Source organism: Theobroma umbraticum, unplaced genomic scaffold (assembly GCF_002168275.2).
Source record: "Theobroma umbraticum cultivar Fairchild unplaced genomic scaffold, ASM216827v3 scaffold_20.0, whole genome shotgun sequence".
Taxonomy (NCBI): domain Eukaryota; kingdom Viridiplantae; phylum Streptophyta; class Magnoliopsida; order Malvales; family Malvaceae; genus Theobroma; species Theobroma umbraticum.
Genome location: NW_018397266.1, coordinates 4,337,116 through 4,357,252, shown reverse-complemented (window position 1 = coordinate 4,357,252; position 20,137 = coordinate 4,337,116). Strand labels below are relative to the sequence as shown.

The window sequence follows — 20,137 nt, the reverse complement described above, 5'->3', positions numbered from 1 at the left end:
AAGTTGATCGAACAACTTTTTATGCTATAAAGGGAAAGTTTGAAAGATTGTGTGTGGAACTCGATCTCACAAAACCTTTAGTGGTAAAGATTTATATAAAAGGACATTGGCAGAAGATAGAGTGTGAAGGATTGTGAATGTTGTGTTTCTATTGTGGTGAATTTCGTCATGGGTCTGAATTTTGTCCAATTTGTCCAAAGAAACAAGAAAGATACATAGAGGAACAAGCACACAAACTCGCTAAAAAGAAGAAATGCCCAAAGAAGGACTATGAATCTTCACGTTAGCCCGTGGATGGTTGCGAAGAAAAACTACAAAAGAAATAGTGGGAATAAAACAGAGGGAGGCACCAAGTTTAAAACTAAGGTGATACATCAGGAAGGAAATTTTAATGAGTTGACTAGATCGGGTTCAAGATTTTATATATTGGCGAAAGAAGAAAATAATGCAGATGTGGAACAATTTGTTACTAAGACATTAGAAAAAGAGGCTACAGGGAGTGTGATTAGCAAGCCAATGGGGGTTACCACTATTGTGAAAAAAAACAATGCTTTAAAGGAGTCTTTGCAGTTAGCAACGATTGTGTCAAATAGAGAAATCAATCTTGCAAAAACAAAAGGTAAGTTTGTGGCCTAAATTGCTGTAAAGATAACGTCTTTTGAGCCAAACCAGTGGAATACGAAGGAGGCACAAATCAGAGGAAATTCTACGTAATCACAAGAGCTTCGTATACTGGGTCCCTAGAGAAACCTTATTGCACTAAAAATATCTAACATAGTGGTTTAGTGATAACTCTAAGATATAGAGTTACTTGGATTTCATTTTAATAGTAATTTACCTTAATTCTTGTAGTAATGCATAGAAATTAGTAAGTTTTATTTAAATTATTTTAAGTCAATTAATTTAGGTGAGTCAATCTAATTTTAGCTAATTTTATACTTAATTTAGTGTTAATGTAATTAAGATAGGTTGTTATTGATTTAGGTGTGCTTTTGTAGGTATTTGATGAAGGAAGAATTTTAATGGAAGAAGGAAAGCAATTTAAAAGTGTAGATTTTCACTACACATATTTCGGTATTTTGATCATGTTTACCACTTTGCCCAGTTCAATTTAGAATTTAGTCAAAAATCTTATCAAAGTTGAAGCACTATAGCAGTCCTAGAGCAATTACGATTTTTGCTCATTAATTGGTCGAAGCCATGACCTTGGTAGAGGTAGGCCACCACTTACATAGTCTGATGAGGAAATTCTAATTGGAATTGACTTCTTTCTTTACCCAACTTGGCCTAACTTTAAAGTCCTATAAAAACAACTTTCCAGAGGACTTTTAAAGGAGAACGAAATACCAGACTGATAGGGGAGAATCAAGCCACAAAGTAATTGAAGCTAAGAAGAATTTGAAGGATTCAAGAAGATTTGGAAGATCAAGATTACATTTCTTGAGTTCTATCATCTTTTTATTATTCTTTTATTTTCTTAGTTTAATCTAAATGTTTAAACTTTATTTGATGATGATGTGTGACTTGATAGAGAACTAAATTATTTATTTAAGCTTATGATTGAACTCAATACGTAGTCTAATTTATTTATCTCTCTTTAACTTATACTTGATGGTTTTAAGTTGTTTATTTTATTTAGTTTTAATACTTCTAATTACCAGATCACCAATTAGATTGATTTGAAAATCTAAATTAAACCTTGAAAAAAGAGATTTAGATAGACCTTAAATAGAATAGAGTATGATCGAATGCACTTAGTTGATTATGTGGTTTAATTTATATATAGGGTAGACATACACCTATAAGCCATACGTAGCCAAAATTAGAGTATGAACTTAATGAATTTGTCTTTAATTTAATTTGTATAGACATATAGTAAATTAATTGAGAGAAATATTTTTATGAGAAACTCGACAAAGATTGGTAAATAATTTAAGACTTCTGATTAGTAACTTAATCCACTAAACTAAGTTAAGGGAGAGAGACAATAATCAGATGAAATATTGAGGGACATCATAATCTTAGGTATTAAAGTCAATCAAATTTAATAAAATAATTTTACTAGTTAATTTTAGATTAGTTTTATTTTTAGTTTGTTAAAATTATTATTTTTTAATTTAAGTTTTAATTGTTTGAATAAAACTAAGGTGTAATAATTTTAGTAATTAGCAAGTAGGAATTAATTCAATTTTTCGTAGAATCAACAACACCCAACCCCAGGTAGAAACTGACTAAGCCATCACATCTTTTTCTTCACCACCTAAAGAAGTTATTATAGAAAGCCTAAGAGTTAGAGTAAATGGAATGGCTAAGGAACGAGTCATCAATGTAAAAGAGGATGATAGTCATGGTAGGCCAATGGTGGGAGCCACTTTAGTGGATATGGAGTTAGAGATAGGAGAACTGGACATAATGCAAGATTAATCTTGCTATTGCACTACTTTCTTTTATTTTAGGTACTGTTCATGTTGAAAACTAGTTTCTTTTTAGTATTTATTTTATGAATTATAACATCTTAAGCTGGAATGTGAGAAGAGCTGCCTCTTAGAGGTGTATCAAGAATGTAAAGAATTTAATCAGCATTCGCAAGCTACATGTTGTCATTATATTAGAGCCAAGGATTTCGAATAGCAAAGATGGTAAAGTATGTTGAAGAATCAAGCTACCTAATTTTTTTCAGAGTGGAATTAAATGGTTTTTCGGGAGGTATTTGGGTTTATAGGATGCAGAAATAGTTGTTTTAGAGATACTGGCATTTTTTCACAGTTGATACATATGTTAGTTAAAACTTCGGGATCCAGTTGGTTATTAACAGTTGTATATGGAAGTCCTATTGTTGAAGAAAGAAAATGGTTATGGAAATCTTTGTGTTTGTCAAGCGAAACTCATGCACTACTGTGGATGGTATTGGGCGACTTGAATCAAGTCACTTCACCAAATGAAAAGAGCAAAAAAAGAAGTGTGAATTCTATTAAATGTAATCAGATGAGTGACTACATGAATTATTGTAGCTTGTTTGACCTAGGATCATCAAGACCTAAATTTACATGTTGCAATAAAAGAGAAGGATTCAATTACACCAGAGTTCGCTTGGATAGAGCAATAGCACATGAATCTTGATGTGAGTTATTTTTGCATTCTTAAGTATTGACATTACCACGCACACACTCTGATCATCATCCCATTCTGGTGCAATGTAAGAATACTTTGTAAGAAGTTCCACTTAACAAAGGGTTTCGATTTGAACTTTCCTAGATGTCTCACCTAAACTTCAAAGATTTCATTAAGAAAATTGAAAGTCAAAAGGGGTAAATATTTATACAGCCTTGAGAAATTTATTGACATTTTTAGGAAAATGGAAACATGAAGTATATGGCACCATTTATAAGAGAAAGCACCGGGGTGCTTGCAAGACTCAAAATTATTCAAGCTCAACTGGGTAAAGGTTACAATGATTATCTACAAAACCTGAAAGTTGCACTGGTGGAGGAGAATAACTTAATTTTTTTTCAAAAGGAAACCATGTGGCAACATAAAGCGAGACTTAACTAGGTGAAGGATGGAGATGCCAACATAAAGTTATAACATGTTATAGTTCAAAGCAGATGGAGAAGGAGCAAGATTCAAGCTTTGAATAACGATGAAGACACTTGGTGCGATAACCAAGCTGAAATGGAAAACATGGTCTTGCTCTATTACTAAGGATTATTTAAGGATGACAATCTTCATTTGTCTCTTCCAAACAACCCATGGTGGAAGCTAGATGAAAATAAAATAATTGAAATTTCAAATCTTATTTCTTTTGAAGAAGTCAAGAAAGCTGTATTTAGCATGAAGCCTAACAAAAGCCCGAGGTTTGATGATTTTCCACTTTCTATTTTCCAAAAAAATTGGTCCATATTAGGATTGGATATCTTTAAGATGGTTGAAACAGCTGACAACTAGGGTTCTTTCCCAACTGCACTCAATCACATGTTGATCACATTTATCCCTAAAAGAAAAACTCTTGAGCAAACCACTCAATTTAGATGGATTAGTTTATGCTCAGTTCTGATGAAGACTATAAGTAATGTATTGGTTGATCTCTTAAAACCTTTACTGAGTGATTTGATCAAAAAACCCAATGCAATTTTATTCCAAGAAGATAGGCAATAGATGATATTATAATTGCCCAAGAAGCAATTCACACAATTCAAACGATGAGAAGACAAGAAGGAACTTTGGCCATTAAAATTGATCTTGAAAAGTCCTATGATAGATTGAAATGGAATTTCTTGCAAGAAGTATTAGAGGAAATTGGTTTACCATCCCCATGGGTAAACCTCATAATGTACATTGTGAGAACTCTTATTTTTTCCATCATTTGGAATGGTAAAGCTTCAGATGTCTTTTCACCATCAAGAGGAATTCATCAAGGTGATCCTTTATCTCTTTATTTGTTTGTATTATGTTTGGAAAAACTTTCACAACTAATTAACAGTGCAATAAATGTAGGGGATTGGCATCCATTGAAATTCACAAGTAAGGGTCTTACACTCCCTCATATTTGCTTTGCCGATGATTTGATGCTATTTGGAATTGCTTCTATCAAACAAGTAAAGGTGATGAGAGAGATTCTTGACTAGTTTTGCAAGCCTTATGGTTAGAGAGTAAGCTTATCAAAATCAAAGTTATTGGTGTCCTTAAACATTATTAATGCAAGAGCTAATTTGTTAAGCAGTGTTGATGAGATTCAATGGAATCACATGTGTGGAAAAGTATATTAAAGAGTCAATCTGTAATTGAGAAAGAGCTATGAATATCTATTACAAATGGTCACAAAACAAAGTTGTGGATAGATAATTGGCTTTGTTATGGTCCATTTTTTAATCATACAACTAAAGCCTTATCTAATGTAGAACTCTAGCTGCCTGTAGTTCGTTTCTGTAATGAATTTGGAAGCTAGAATTTGCAGTAAATGGAACAGGATCTTCCTAAGTATATTATTATAAGAATCGTGGCAATAATGATAGATCTTACCAATGTCAAAGATGATAACGTTTTCTAGTTACCTTCAGGTAATGGAGAATTCATAACAAAATCAACTTATGAACTGCAATTAAATAGCCATCCATAAAAAATGAGCCACTAGAATCAGTTATGGAAAATTACCAATTTAAGAAAGGTTCAACTTTTTATTTGGAGGATATTCCATGAATCTTTATCGACTAAGGTATAGCTCTCCAAGAGAATTTTAAATGTTCTATCTCTCTGTCTTAAGTGTAATAATCATATGGAGACCCTACCTCATGCACTAAGGGACTACGGTTTGAGTAAAAGCCTATGAATATAAATTGATCCTAAGTTTAGTGAAAGTACTTTTTTCTCCCTTGATTTACACAATTGGATGTTGAAAAATATAGAGATTGTCGAATCCTTTAATGGAGTATCGTGGGGGACTATTTTCACACATGCCATATGGTTATTATGGTACATAAGGAATTTACCTATTTTTGATGATACATTTGGTTGGCCAAAAAATGCATGGCAGTAAATTTGGACTAAATCAAAAGAAGCGTGGGATAACATACAAAAGCAACATGATAAAATGAAGAAAGAATATTTAGTTGCATAGGAATTGCGGGAAAACTCTTATGTAAAGCTGAATGTTGATGAAAGTGCTCGAGGATAACCAAGAATGGTTGTTGCAGGAGGAGTCATCAGAAATGAAGTTGGTACTTGGATATTAGATTTTATGTATAAAATTGGTATTTCCTTTTCCTTGCAAGCAGAGTTATGGGCATTATACTGGGGACTTAAAATATGCTAGGAAAGAGGGTTCAGAAAGATTCGAGAGGAATCAAACTCATAACTCGTTCTTCAAAAAACTCAAGACCAAAACTTGAAGTTAGATCTAAATGCATAGTTAATTAGAAGTGTCAAGAAGCTGTTGAACCAATATTGGGATTGTACCATCTCCGACATCCATTGTGAAGCAAACCACTGTACAAATTGGATGACCACCCATTAAGACAATTTATCTTTAGGACTTCATATTTCGAAATCTCCACCAAACAATAGTAATCTTAATGCAATTTTATTAGCTGACAATCTAGGCATTACCTGATCGAGAATGATGTATTAAGTTTCTTTTTATTTCCTTAATATACAAAAATGTAATTTTTATACTAAAATGACATTGATGTGACATACTGACTTGCTATACTAGAAGATAAGATTACCACGTAACCGTATCAATCTGTTATATCATCCTCAATTATGATAAATCAACATGTCATATTAATACCACATGAGTATAAAATAACAAGTGTCATTTTGATTAATGACAATTAATTATTTATCAATAACAAAGGTTTATTTAGCCACAAATAAAAATATAAAAACTTGATTGAACATAATAAAAAAATAAAGACCTATTTGAATTTTTTTAAATAGTTCAAGGACATTTTGGATACATACCATTCTTTTATAATATCTAAACAAGTTTTTATCTTTTAATTTGTACTTGCACAAGTTATTAATCTTATTGAAAAATTAATCACCATTACCAGTTAACATTTTCTATTCACAAGTGGGGAAGGCTAGGTTTTGTTGATTTGGGACTAAGGAATAAAGCTTTGTTGAATAAGTGGCTTTGGTGATACACAAATGAACAAGATAACAAGTGGAGAAGAGTAATAGTTGAGAAAGTGGAGGAAAATGAGCTAAAAATGATACTAGAAAAACATAAGAGTAGGGCAACCTCGGTTATTTGGAAGGGAATTACCAAGCAACTTAGTTTAGAGGGAGGTTTCAGCTAACAACTATTGATGGGATGGGGTTTTCTTTAAGAGATGGTAAAAGAATTGGATTTTAGGAAGATGAATGGATAAAAGGGGTAATACTAAAGGAAAATTTCCCTACAATTTATGCTTTGTCAGTAAAAAAGAAAGAGGTTATTATTGATTTTGCTTAGTGGCAAGGTACGGACTGGTGTTGGAGAATGGAGCTAAGAAAGAGATTCTAGGATGGGAGAGAGAACAAAAGGAGGGATTTTGGGAGTTACTGAAAAAATAGTATAGGTAAGGGTTTTGCAGATAAACTTATTTGGAGAAAGTGAACTAGTGGAGAGTATACCTTTAAGTCAGTCTATAGGAATGTTTTAAGTTACAACAGCTATCATGCTTACTTTTGGAACCAGGTTTGGAGTGGCTTAGTACCCTACAAGGTTGAAATATTCTGCTGGCAATTACTACAAGAGAAGGTGGCTATTAAAGCTGGTTTGTAGAGGATTGTTGCGAGGTGAGGTTGATATTTGTTTACTATGCAATAACAACTCTAAGACCATGAATCATTTAAAGAAAGGGTAAAATACACAAATCTTCTCAAATTTTAATTATAATTATACACGTGGATTCATCGATCATAACTACATGTGCAAGTCCAACAGTTTTCAAATTAAAAAAATATTATAAATTCAGGTTAGTCAACTCTTAATATTTTCGTTAATTTGATGACACGGTATTATTAAAAAGATAACTTTACTCTCAATTAATTTTAAAAATTATGAAATTATAATTTTTTTTTTAAAAATAACCCTCATGTTGGACAACCACCCCACGGTTGGATTTGGCTAAAAAGCTAAAGAGAACTAGATCAGCCAAAGGAGCCCAGGGAGATGGGTGTCCTGCCAATGTAAAGTAACCCATAGGCCTGACCTAAGAAAAAAAATGAATGAAAAAAAATAAAGATATTTTAGATATTTTATGTTTAACGTGTAATTATGGTTAAATTTTAAAGGTGTTAGTATATTTTATCCTTAAATTTGATTAATAGAATTCTAACCTCAATTACATTTTCAAGAATTATAATTAATAAAATTTGATATAACTAAAAACAAAGTTTGTTTTATCCTTAAATTTGATTAATAGAATTCTAACATTAGTTACTTTTTTAGGAGTTATAATTAATAAAATTTGATATAACTAAAAACAAAAGTATTGAATGAAAGAAAAAAAAGAAAAGATAAATAAGAGAAAGATTGTTATAAAAGAAATAATAGAAACGCAAAGAAAAGAAAGATATTGAGAAAATGCTTTGTTTGGTATGAAAAATAATTGTGATACAAAATGAGTGTGGGTGGTTCCTTATTTATAGTTGAAGCCTCTTACAGATCAATAACTATTATAAAATACATCTCTAAATTATATTATTTTCTTAATAAACTTCATTTTATCACCTAAATAATATCTACGTGTAAATAATTCTTGAAATATCTAAAATGTAAATAAAAAATTTATCACTTATCAAATTTACTGTAATTTGAATTGGTTTAATGTGATAATATGATGTGTTATATCTATATTCCATGACAAGGATATAGTTGTTTTTCCATATAATATAGATAGATAAATGTATGTATATTGAACCAAATGTGATAAGGTGGTTGTATTTTAATTTTACATTCGGTTCAAATCCAAAAGCTTAGCTCCAATTCAACTCCACCAAGAAAAGATTCAAAGTTTTGACCAGCAATGCATCCGCAACGGCTCCAAGCAGTAAAACGTAAGAGATATTTGATATTCCTTTGACCTCCCTCCTCCAACCCTACCTGCCTTCCTTCCCCCATTCTTACTTTTGACTCGTTTTACCTCACACTTCCTCTTTATAGCCGTTGCACTCCCCTCTGTTCAGCCCCTAACACCAACGCAAAAATGAAAAAAGACCCTTCACTTTCTGCACAGCTTCACGAGAAACCTGACAAAGAACCGCCCCCACGAGCTTCACCTTCTTCTTCCAAATGTTCTCCAACCAACTCTCTTCTTTCTTGTTCTTTGAAACGGAAAAGACCGCCTAAGATTGAGATCCCAAATGTCTTGCAAGAAATCCAAGCCAACACCCTCAAAGTTAAAGATGTTACCCCTCAAGATGACGCCGTTAGCTTCGGTGGGTTGGGTGTGGGTGTTTTCTCTGTCAAAGGCAAGAAGAAGTTCATGGAAGATACTCACAAGATCGTTTCTTGTTTGCATGGAAGTTCAAACAAAGTAATGTTTGTAAACGGGTTGTTGTTATTTTCCTCCTTTATTGTAAAATTCTCACATTTTGGCTTTTGCAGTGCGCTTCAATGAGCAAAATTTGGCTTTTTTTTTTCTTGGTTGCTGATTTGTAGGCCTTTTTTGGCGTTTATGATGGACATGGAGGGAAAAAGGCTGCTGAATTTGTTGCAGAAAACTTGCACAACAATATTTTTGAGATGTTGAAGAATTGTGAAGGAAATGAGGAGAAGGAGGAGGCAGTTAAGGCTGGTTACCTCAAAACAGATGAGGAGTTCTTGAAGCAGGTAACAGCATTGTGCTTACTCTTTTTTTCAATTTTAATGTGATGTCTACTTTTCTTGTTTTCCTTACATTGCACCTTACTGGATATCAGTGGTTGGTTGAGTTTCTAAGGAGTTTCTGAGAAGGCAGAGGGGGTCGTGAGTGAGAAGAAGAGTCAGGAAACCCGTGACTTTGTCCTTAAAAAACTAAATAATACTAGTTAAACTTCTGAAGAATCGGTTCTTTAGTTCCTTTGACTTCCAAATTCTTTGTTTGTCGATGACCATCTTATTCAAGTTGAAAGGTAATTGCTTAATAATTTGTCTTGGTCCTTGGGGTTTCTTTGTGCTCGGTCCACAAAAACTGCAATTAACTACTATGAGGTTTGAGAACATGCCAAAATGGTTTAGTGGTCTGAGAATTGAAGGATGACGATTAATAGTCATCAAGTAACGTTTTTGGCTTTGAATTGAATTTCTGTCAGCCTTGGCTAAGGGTATTCTCATTAAAATTTATTGTGTTAGATGCAATTGGTTTGTTTTTACTATGCAGAATATGGTGGTTGTAGCTTCAGTCTGAGGTTAGTCATGAAAGACAATAGCTAAGGCTTTTACCAATTAGGTATTTAAACTCCACATCATCATGCGACACCATCTAGTCAATATTCTCATAATATTGCTGCCGAGTCTTGAGCCGTAAACCGTCATGAGTTGCAAGTAATTTAAGTATCTCTACAAGACACAGGATTTTTTCAGTTATTCACTTTTAGCTGAAACCCCTTTAAAGTATCACATTCCAATCATCAGGTTTTGATAATTGCTAGGCTCTATGAGCAGAAAGAAGCAGGTTAGATCTGGCTAATACCTGTAAACCTTTTCTAAGATTGGAACATGTAAGGCACGTGTCTATGAACACATCAGACAGGGAATCATGAAAATGTTAATTTATGATCAATAAACTCTCATAAATGTGTAACTGTCAGATCAATTGACTGATGAACTGTTCTAGGCTTATAAGAATCTGCCTTCATACTGATTATTTATTGGCTAGATAGGCAAACTATAGTTAAACAATTTTAAGGATCAGCCTGTTAAAATCAGAAAATGAATGTGGTTGGCTGAGAATATGCAACATTGTACATAAAATCTAGCCAGCAAGTTGAGTAGAGTCTATGAGAGTATACCAACTGGGGCTTGAGTGAATTATAATTGAAACTAAATTGGGCAAGTCCTTGTATATTTGCATGAGGAACCTGCTAAGAGGGCATCAGGGTGTCTGGCACAAAGATGTATCATTATGCTTACTAGAGATTTTTGTCTTTGTCTTTTTTATATTGCGGAAATGCTTAATTAACTAAAGGGAAATAATGCAGGATATAGCCAGTGGTGCCTGCTGTGTCACAGCAGTAATAGAAGGTGAGGACATTGTTGTTTCAAACTTGGGAGATTGCAGGGCTGTCTTGTATAGAGGAGGTGTAGCTGAAGCCCTCACAACAGATCATAAAGCAGAACGAGAGGATGAAAGAAAAAGGATTGAGAATGAGGTGCCTTTTTTGTAATTTTTTTTTCTCATCCAACCTAATATATAATCTTAAGTTAGGAGCTAAGTTTCTTTCTGACTCGTTCTATTGATGTTGGAGCATAGGGAGGATATGTTGAGTTTCACCGAGGAGCTTGGAGAGTTCATGGAATACTCTCTGTGTCTAGAAGTATTGGAGATGCCCATCTGAAGCACTGGGTACTGGCTGATCCTGACACGAAAATTCTTCAGTTGACTCCAGATATGGAGTTCCTTGTTTTGGCTTCTGATGGTCTTTGGGAAGAGGTAAGAAAAGAAATGCTTATTTGACAGAAAACGAAGAGACTTTTTCAAGCACAGGAGTTCCATGCGATGACTATTCATAATTGTTTTTGAAAAACATTTTAGAATTCACTGCATTTAACATGTAACTAATTTTTTTACAGTACATTCCTGCAGTTGCTTATCTTTTGTTGGTTTGGCCCTTCTGCTCAATGCATTTGTATGCCTTGTTTTTCCGTATTACATAAACATTTCATCTTTTAGCTGATGGGATGGACTGCATAAGCACATAACTGGAGAAAGGTAAAAGATGATCTATCAGTGAAACTGCACAGCATTTCCTCGGCTAGGTGGTGAAAATGTTAAGTGCTGAGAGGTTGCTCGAAATGTTTGTTTGATAGCATCTCTTTACTCTCCTCTTCCCCAAAACCAAGACTTAATGTTATGTAGCTTCTTTTTATCTAGGGAGCTATTAACTAATTCTGAATAAGTATTAGATGTTGCATAAGGGAAATTGTCTGTGCAAGCCATTCTCTTTTATTTTGGTGCTACGGCATTACTCTGTACTTACAGCATCGTTAGCAACTTCATGGTAAAGAACTAGATATTTGATCCATATTTCTGTTGAGGGCAGTTGTAGTTTGAATTACTTGATTGTTGAATTTGATCTCTGACTTTATCATCAGGTTAGCAGCCAGGAAGCTGTTGATATTGTGGCACGACTATTGTCTGGAAAAAGACTGGGTGCTGGTGGAGGTCTTAGTATTATTGAACATGATGAGGATTATGGCTGTGTGAATGTAAGCCCCTCGTCAAAAATAAGAAGAGTTTCACTGGTTAAGCAACAGAAGGAGACAAGTCAGTCACCAAGATACAAGAAGAACGTTGATAGCTGGAAAGATAATGAAAGTCCTTCGTCGAAAATAAGAAGAGTTTCACTGGTTAAGCAACAGAAGGAGACAAGTCAGTCATCAAAATACAATAAGAAGATTGATAGCTGGAAAGATAATGAAGATGACGTTGGTTGTGAAAATGGAAGTCCACCGTCAAAGTTACGAAGAATTTCCCTGGTCAAGCGGATAAGCATGAAGCCTGAGTCTCCTAGTCAAGAAAACGCCAGTTTTAAGGAGGGACCATCATCTGCTGGTCTTATGGATGCTTGCAAGGAGCTCGCGAGCCTTGCTGTGAGTAGGGGTAGTTTAGATGATATCACCATCATGATAATTGATTTAAAGCACTTCAGATGTAACGCTTAATCCTGCAGATACTGCAGCTGCTTTTCATTTTTAGTTATCATTGTACAAACTTAATGATGAGTATAATACTATGTAGCAGCAGATTTAGCAGACGCATCGGTGTACACATTGACCTCCACATAGGAAAACGGGAAACCCGGTCTTCGCAGCCTGGAAATTTGTGATGATAAGTTGCTGTCGAGTATTCCTTGCTTCCTACAAGGGCCAAAAATAGAACTCACGGAATCAGATTCCCACAATAATTTCCTGAATTTTGAGGATTTCCAGCCAGCAGCAATATTTGAGTTAACTAAAATTTATATATATAGTCACCAGAATGATCATGTTGATATTAACATTCCCTGTCTTACCAGGATTGCCGTTGCCCAGGAAGTCATTGCAATTGGACTGGCTATATATTGAGGATCAGAGTATTCAAAAGGATATTTGCCCCAAATACAATCAGTTCTCCAAGAATATGCACATTGATTTGTAAAAAAAAAAAGGTAAATTAATTTGAAGAGAATAATGGAAGGAGATGTATAGCCGTATTCTTGTTATCAGACAAATGTGATTGTAATTGAGTGTAAGAATATTTCCTTTCCAGGAGATGTTTGACCTTCGGTAGGCCATTAAGGGCAATCATTGGAAGCAACAATATAGTGATGAGACAGGGTGACTGGAGGTCAGAGGCTGGAGTCCTGTTTACAGCAAGAAGCCATCCCACAAACTTTTATTCTAGGACGACAAGGTCATTCTACTAAAGCTCCTTACCAGAGTACTCCGATCAACTTGAGGTGAACCTGAACAGGAACACAATATCTTCTAGCAACTAGTAATACGTGTCTGAAGGGTATAAGCCTCAATTAATATAATGTGATGCTTTTCCGAGTAAAAAAAGCTGAGTTTCTGCTTTTGGATTAAAATGCGTTTTAGATGTCAATGGGGCGTAGTTAAAACACAAATGAAATGAATCACAACAGAAAGGTAATTCTTACTCCATCAGTTTTTATCTGAACTACAGTTGCCAGAAATAAAGTTCCATGCTCGCGTTAATAGAATTACTCTGTACTACCAAATGCTTTTACAGTCTTACTCGTCGTAAGCCAAAAATAGAGAAAGTGACCTACTGAAAAGCCCAGATTTGTTAAGGATTTTTTTCTGAAATATAAGTTTTGGTAAATGTCAGCTATGTCTGATGATGCTTACTTTTCTCCTACTAAATGTAGAATGCTCAAGCTCATCGCTCAACTTACATTAAAAACTTAAATACTGAAATAAGCAAAAGGGTATATATATATATATATATGTGGGAACACTGTAGTAATTTCAAGATTCTTTTCACATAAGTATTTAACTTCACTTTGTTCCCTTTTCACCCCCACCCACATCTCCAATGAAGTCGTGACTTTCTTTGTGTACCACACTTTCACATGGCTTCAATCTTCAGTACGGTCGAAAAATGTTTGCCTGCTTTTTACTTTGCACGAAAAAGATAATTTTCTCCAGATGAAAAGCTCATCCTGTATTGAAGCCAAGCTACTTTGAAGCGGGGAAAAAGGTTACTTTGTTGAAAACAGAAATAAAGGGGAGAAAAAGACTAAAACCTTACAGGGCTTGCATACGATGCATTGACTATAAGATATGCTCCTCGCTCTCTCTCTCTCTCCCTCCCTCTCCCTTTCTCCCCTACCTTACATGGTGACAATCATTAAGCCTCTGGCTGTATATCTCTAAACCCAATCTTACTGGCGAGATCTTGAGCCATATTTTTCATATACTTTTATATAATCCAAATAAGCAATCAGTCTGCTTAATTTATTTCATCAGACAGACTATCGATCGAGAATCATGCATGATTCAATAGGAATTCCTGCTTGCTTTACATCTAGTGATCAGAGGCAAGCTGATGAGCCAGCCAGCGTAGGCAGATCAGGCCAGAGCGTTTTTATGTCAGTATATCGAACAAAGCTTGCCGGTCAGTGCCGCTTGATTACTGTTACATGGTGCAGGAATTTGTTACTACATGGTCTATCTGTTTCTGTTCAAGGACCTGACGGCGACGAGCATTACAGGTGCAAAGTTGAGCTGAAGCCATGGTATTTCTGGAGAAAACAAGGCTCCAAGCATTTTATTGTTGATGGTAGGACTGTTGATGTGGTTTGGGACCTCAAGGCCGCAAAATTCAATGGTGAGACCGAGCCGCGATCGGATTACTATGTTGCCATCATTTGTGAAGATGAAGTAGTTTTACTTCTTGGTGATCAAAAGAAAGACGCTTACAGAAAGACAGGTTGTAGGCCATCTCTTATTGAACCGATGTTAGTCTCCAGGAGGGAACATATATTTGGTAAGAGGAAGTTCTCCACAAGGGTTAAGTTTAATGACAAGGGGACCTTTCATGATATCTCAGTCGAATGCAACAATAGCATCAGCAGCAACAGCAGCTCTGATGCTTTTGATCCAGTATTGGAGATAAGAGTAGATGGGAAACTAGCTATTCAGGTTAAGCACCTTCAGTGGAAATTTAGAGGCAATGAGTCCATTAATGTGGGAAAAAGTGGAGTAGAAGTTTTCTGGGATGTTCACGATTGGCTCTTTGGTTCTGGGCCAAGGCATGGTCTTTTCATATTTAACCCAATTCCATCATCTTCTGTATCGCCATCATCAATATCAGCTCCATCATCCCCTCCAACATCATCGTGGACATCGATGCCTGTGTCAAATCAGGAAGTGAATTCTGCATCAGGAGATTATAATAATGCAGGGGGTTCCTCCAGGTTCTGCTTATTTCTATATGCCTGGAAGGTGGAATGAAAATTGTACTGTGCATGGCACATGAGTGGTTCCTTCTAACATTATCATTACTATATCATCATCATCATCATCATTCATGCATCGTTTCCTGTGAATTAAAAGCCGGTCAAACTGATTGAGTTTTCATATTCAAATAGAAAGAAATGAAGGATTAGGCTTTGGTTACCAACATAAGGGCCCAAAGAAAGCTGGAAGATGGCACTGGTGGACAGGATTGGACAGGCCAGATTGGACGACCTTGGAAGTTTTCCAATAATTCTCCAATCTCCAATACCAATCAAGACTTTCAAATGGTTTGTAATGTAGTTATATAGATATATATTTGAAATATATTGCGTGTGGCAACAGACGGTCAACAGTGTTTATAATGATGTATGAATCCGGCAAAAACAGCTGATATGTAGGATGATATTTTGCAGTTGATGGTGATTGAATCACCAATTGGCAAGAGCCCGTGCATACGCGTGCGTTTAGTGGAAATGGAACCTGTTGGTTCTCTCTTTTTTTCAATAAACGGTTGTTGTAGCTTTACATGTGATTTATGGTTACAAGTTTGGAAAGCTCTATTAACTAGGTAATTTGTTCATGTTTTACTGTTGTGTATATTCACATATACATGTGCCTGTGTCATGTATATATTACCACATGTGAACATGTGTGCATATCTGCACATGCACACATACATGTGGTTGATCAAACAAAGCAATAGAAACAGAAGAAAAGAAAAAGGAGCATGCATGCGGCGCAGCATCTGCACATGAACATGTACATGTGGTTGATCAAACAAAGCAATAGAAAGAGAAGAAAAGAAAAAGGAGAGTGGAGGCTGGCCCATTAACAGCTTGCATGTCACGCGCCATTGTGTTCCTAATTTTGGGCCTGGTGGTGGACCATTCACCTAAAAGTTAGGTTCTTCTTGCTAGCAAGAAACAGGCCCAGTAACAAGCCTCCTGGCTCCTACCATGATGTGGCCTGTGGCTCTGCAAAAAAGGTAGTTGGTTGCCCTTCTTTTTTAAAAGGTTTCTTTACACGATAAAATGGAGAAAGATTTCCAGTGAATGAGTGGTCCATACTTCCAAAGGTCATTTTCTATCTAATTATTAGTTGCTCTAAATATGCGCTATTGGTGCAATCCAATTTTTCCTCCGCGTGATAATCCTGAATATTACATATCAATACTAGACTTAATAATTTTATATACGATACAATAATACCATACAAAGACAATACGATTTAGAATTTAAGTCTATGTTCAGGTGTAGGTTTAATAAATGTAAGTAACCCAGCCCTTGAGTCCTTTATTCTGCCACCTAGCATACCATAGATGCTAGTCAGTCTCAATATCAAATTGCCCCTCTCTTGCTCAGTTTCAGTTCGCCCCACTTAATTTTATCAAATCTAGACTTGCTAATTTTGTATATTATACCATAATATAAAATGAATACGATACTAGTTTGAACGAATTTGAATTTAGGTTATTTGTGTTTCGTGCATTAATCGTGTCAATATGATTAAGAAGTTAATAAATTATATTTTAATCATATCATACCTACTTAATTTGTTTAAGACACATTTAAGATACAATATTGTTATTTGGCACGTATAACTCGCAATCCATTTATTATTTATTTATTTAATTATAATCACGTATTGTGTAGATAAGTTTATAATACGATTAAAACCTAAATAAGAAACATAAAAACTGTGACCAAAAACTTTTCATGGAAAGAGTACCAAGTTTTTTGGCTTGGCTGATGAGAGTATACTTCACGGTGTAGACATCGACATATTTAATTGACCCACCACTCCTTTCAGTCCCTCGTGGAAATCATTGAACGGATTGGCGCAACCATGTTTGTCTACTTGGCCTGCATGGACCGGAAAGCGGTCTAGGACATAAGGCAGGCAGCCTACAGGTCCTGTGTAGTGTATCCAAAATGTTCATCCTCCTTGATAATAGAAAACCTGCATCGCCACATGCATCATTGTCATCAACTTTTAACTTTTCCATCCTAGTATATGCTTGAGGAGAAATAGCTAATTGCCTTTCCTTGATAGTTTGGTTAAAGAGAGAATTGAACTCGAGTCATCCTAATTTTCTGAGAGAACAAGGTGTGGTTACCACTCAACTTTCTCCTATTAATTACCTTAACAATAGAGGAAAACTGGGTCAGTAGGTATGGAACGTATGCCTTGACTTGTTGTGTTGTCAAATTAAGTTCGTAGCCGGCGGTGAGATCCCTTTGACCAATGTCAAAGGTGTACAATGCTCGGGGGGAAATTATCCTTTTTAGGCAACAATTTCTCAAATGCCGCGCGCTGCCATGTGAGATTATAAAATGATTGCGATATTGTCAATTCCAGGATTGTTCAATTAACTATACAACAAAGAGATTAGTATATAGAAAAGCGTTTGCACCTTGTTTATTAAAAATCTGAGATCTTCTCCTAATGAAATTGGATTAAAAACAGTTTGCCTAATAGTTGCTCCAGCAACTGCAAAATTGGCTCCATGGCTAAAATTTGTACCGACTGAGTCCAGATAGGCATTAAGATCAGGTAGTCCTAAGCGTTCAGCTGAAAAACAAAGGAAATTAAGTAGTATCTGCATGGTGTCAATTGCAGTTAGTCCAGATAAAGAAGTGCTAGGACATGGCAGCCATGAGATTGATGCTAGAAGCAGAGGCACCAAGAAAATAAATGGTTTGAAGTTATAAAGGCCCAATGGGAGCGAGACCTTTCTTTTATTTACTTGTCTAAGTGCAAGCAAAATACTTAGTGACTTCAAATGTTTAAAAAAAAATGTGTTACCTATCATTTCTATGCCCTTTTCTGGAAAAATACAATTAAGTTAAAGAAGAATAAACAAAATAAAAAAAAAATTGAACTTCCACTTGGAACTACGGTCCTTAACCAAACCCCCTCTTGGACATTTTAGTTTCTCTCAATCCAGTAGTGCAAGGACCAAGTTCATAATTGATACTCTTTCAGGTTAATATGGTTGCTGTAGCTGGGTAGGTTCATTGCCATTGCTAGGCTAGAGGTTAGGCAAGTTTGAGGCCTCTGACTTCCATGGGAGCACTAGACAAATGAGCTGAACAGTTGATTGCATAGTTATTAATATTATATTATAAATGCATGGTATGTTACATTACAATATAAATTTAAAATGATACGAATTAATATGTAATATTATATTTATTTAAATATAAAAAGTATATCGTATGATATACAATACGTACTTAATATACAATACATGTATGTCATATGATGTAGTATGATTATTAATTTTATCTTACTCAATTATTAAAAATTTATTTATTTATCCACTTTCTTTTAGTTGAAATATGAAAAATAATTTCAATAAGTATCAATATTCAATATTTAGATGAAAAAATATTTAAAAACAATTGAATTCACCCATTTCAACTGGTTAAATGTTTTTTTATTTTTGACTAATAACTTAATGTGAAAAATACATATCTTATTTAAAATATACATTATTAATGAGTATATTAAGATTTTAAATTAAAATAATTATTTTTTCCATTCATATCATATAATCCTTAATTTTATTAATAAATATAATATTTTTAAAATTTTTGTTTATTTGAACTATATGTATGCTATTTATAATTAACTTTAAAAAATTTTACTGTATTTTATCATAAAATACAATATAATTAATTTATCAGATTTTTTTGAGTTTCTATCATTTCAATTAACTTATAAAATGTTGATGCCAGTCTTTGTAAAAATACTGTTTTTTTTTGTATATTTAAATTATGTTTTGTAATTTTTTTAAAATTCTATATATATATTTATATGAAATTAGGATCAAAATATTTATAAAACCATCCCTTTTTTTTTCTGAAATAAGATTCAGCAAAAGATATATGTGAGCAAACCATCAATTTATAGGTTCCTTATTTGCATGCTCCTTGTTATTTTAGAGTGGACAATTTGGGAATCCACTTTTATTTTCAGCTTTTCATATTTAAACGGTATATTTACACTTAAGCATTTGATTCATTAATTGATATATAATTCTTCGACTTAAAAAGTAAAGTTCGAATCTTCAAATTATTAAAAAAAAACCCGTGCATTCACGCGTTGCGTTCTATGGCCAAACCATCTTGTCCCTTGCTTCATTCTAACATGCTGGGATTGCTTTAATGGCCTGCTTAGCGCCGTGTGAAAGACTTGATACTTTCCATACTCCCTGTTCCCTTATTCATTATTCTAGATTAAAACTGATTAAGAGAAATGCCAATAAGGCAGCTGATACTGGTTAGGTAGCAGCTCAATTTGGCAAGGAGATACACAGCAATAGGTTGGGTTAAGGCAACTCCATCCTCCTTGTGCTTGTTCTGGGTAAGGACGGGTTGCCAGCACCTTCTTAGGTGGTTATTTCTGTTTTAGGCTCAACATTTGGGCAATTTGTTTGTTGCTTCTTTAATCTTCTTCTTTATATATAATGTACCTGAATTTAGTTTTGCGATTAAATATCGGTGTTTCCGTCCGAAAAAAAATTACAAGCATAGAATACAAGATTCAAAGACCCGAGTAGTTGACTTGACGTTTAATGTCTTATTATTTTGTGATTTCTATAAAATATGATTATTAGATATTAAATTATTAAAAAAAAATATTATTGTGTTTGGTATAAATGAGAGAACACTGATTAAATGTGGTTTTAATTTCTAAAATTAATTTTATATATCAAAATACAAATTTAATATACTTGTGTGTCAACAAATTTTCATGACTCAATTGAGTCTATCTAGCCTTCTTTTCAAGCTGTCAAGTTTAAACTTAACTTGCCTTACCCATTTAACTATTATTTTATTATTAAAATAATAAAATAATATTTTCATATTTTAAATTATATAAAAATTAAGATAAATAAAAATATTTTTTACTAACAAAATAATTTTATGTATCAAAAATGCAAATTTAATTCACGTGTATGCCAAGAAGTATTCATGG

At 34.2% G+C, this 20,137-nt stretch overlaps 2 protein-coding genes across 2 annotated transcripts; both read left to right on the top strand.

Annotated features, from left to right (window-relative positions):
• The first annotated feature begins 8,552 nt into the window (after positions 1-8,552).
• On the top strand, positions 8,553-12,442 carry LOC110423148 (Protein phosphatase 2C family protein). The gene is made up of 5 exons (XM_021437295.2): positions 8,553-9,023; positions 9,149-9,319; positions 10,669-10,839; positions 10,941-11,120; positions 11,783-12,442. Exons 1-5 carry the CDS (start codon positions 8,694-8,696, stop codon positions 12,350-12,352), a joined length of 1,422 nt encoding a protein of 473 aa, XP_021292970.1. The 5' UTR covers positions 8,553-8,693; the 3' UTR covers positions 12,353-12,442.
• A 1,278-nt stretch (positions 12,443-13,720) lies between these two features.
• LOC110423149 (uncharacterized) lies at positions 13,721-15,686 on the top strand. The gene has a single exon (XM_021437296.2). It carries the CDS (start codon positions 14,183-14,185, stop codon positions 15,146-15,148), a length of 966 nt encoding a protein of 321 aa, XP_021292971.1. The 5' UTR covers positions 13,721-14,182; the 3' UTR covers positions 15,149-15,686.
• The last annotated feature ends 4,451 nt before the right edge of the window (positions 15,687-20,137 follow it).

What these genes read in the sequence shown, in the direction of transcription:
- LOC110423148 (XM_021437295.2), top strand. Translation starts at nt 8,694, where the DNA reads ATGAAAAAAGACCCTTCACTTTCTGCACAGCTTCACGAGAAACCTGAC. An exon ending in TGCATGGAAGTTCAAACAAA is followed by an intron (nt 9,024 to 9,148) that starts GTAATGTTTGTA and finishes GCTGATTTGTAG; the next exon opens with GCCTTTTTTGGCGTTTATGA. An exon ending in GAAAAAGGATTGAGAATGAG is followed by an intron (nt 10,840 to 10,940) that starts GTGCCTTTTTTG and finishes GTTGGAGCATAG; the next exon opens with GGAGGATATGTTGAGTTTCA.
- LOC110423149 (XM_021437296.2), top strand. Translation starts at nt 14,183, where the DNA reads ATGCATGATTCAATAGGAATTCCTGCTTGCTTTACATCTAGTGATCAG.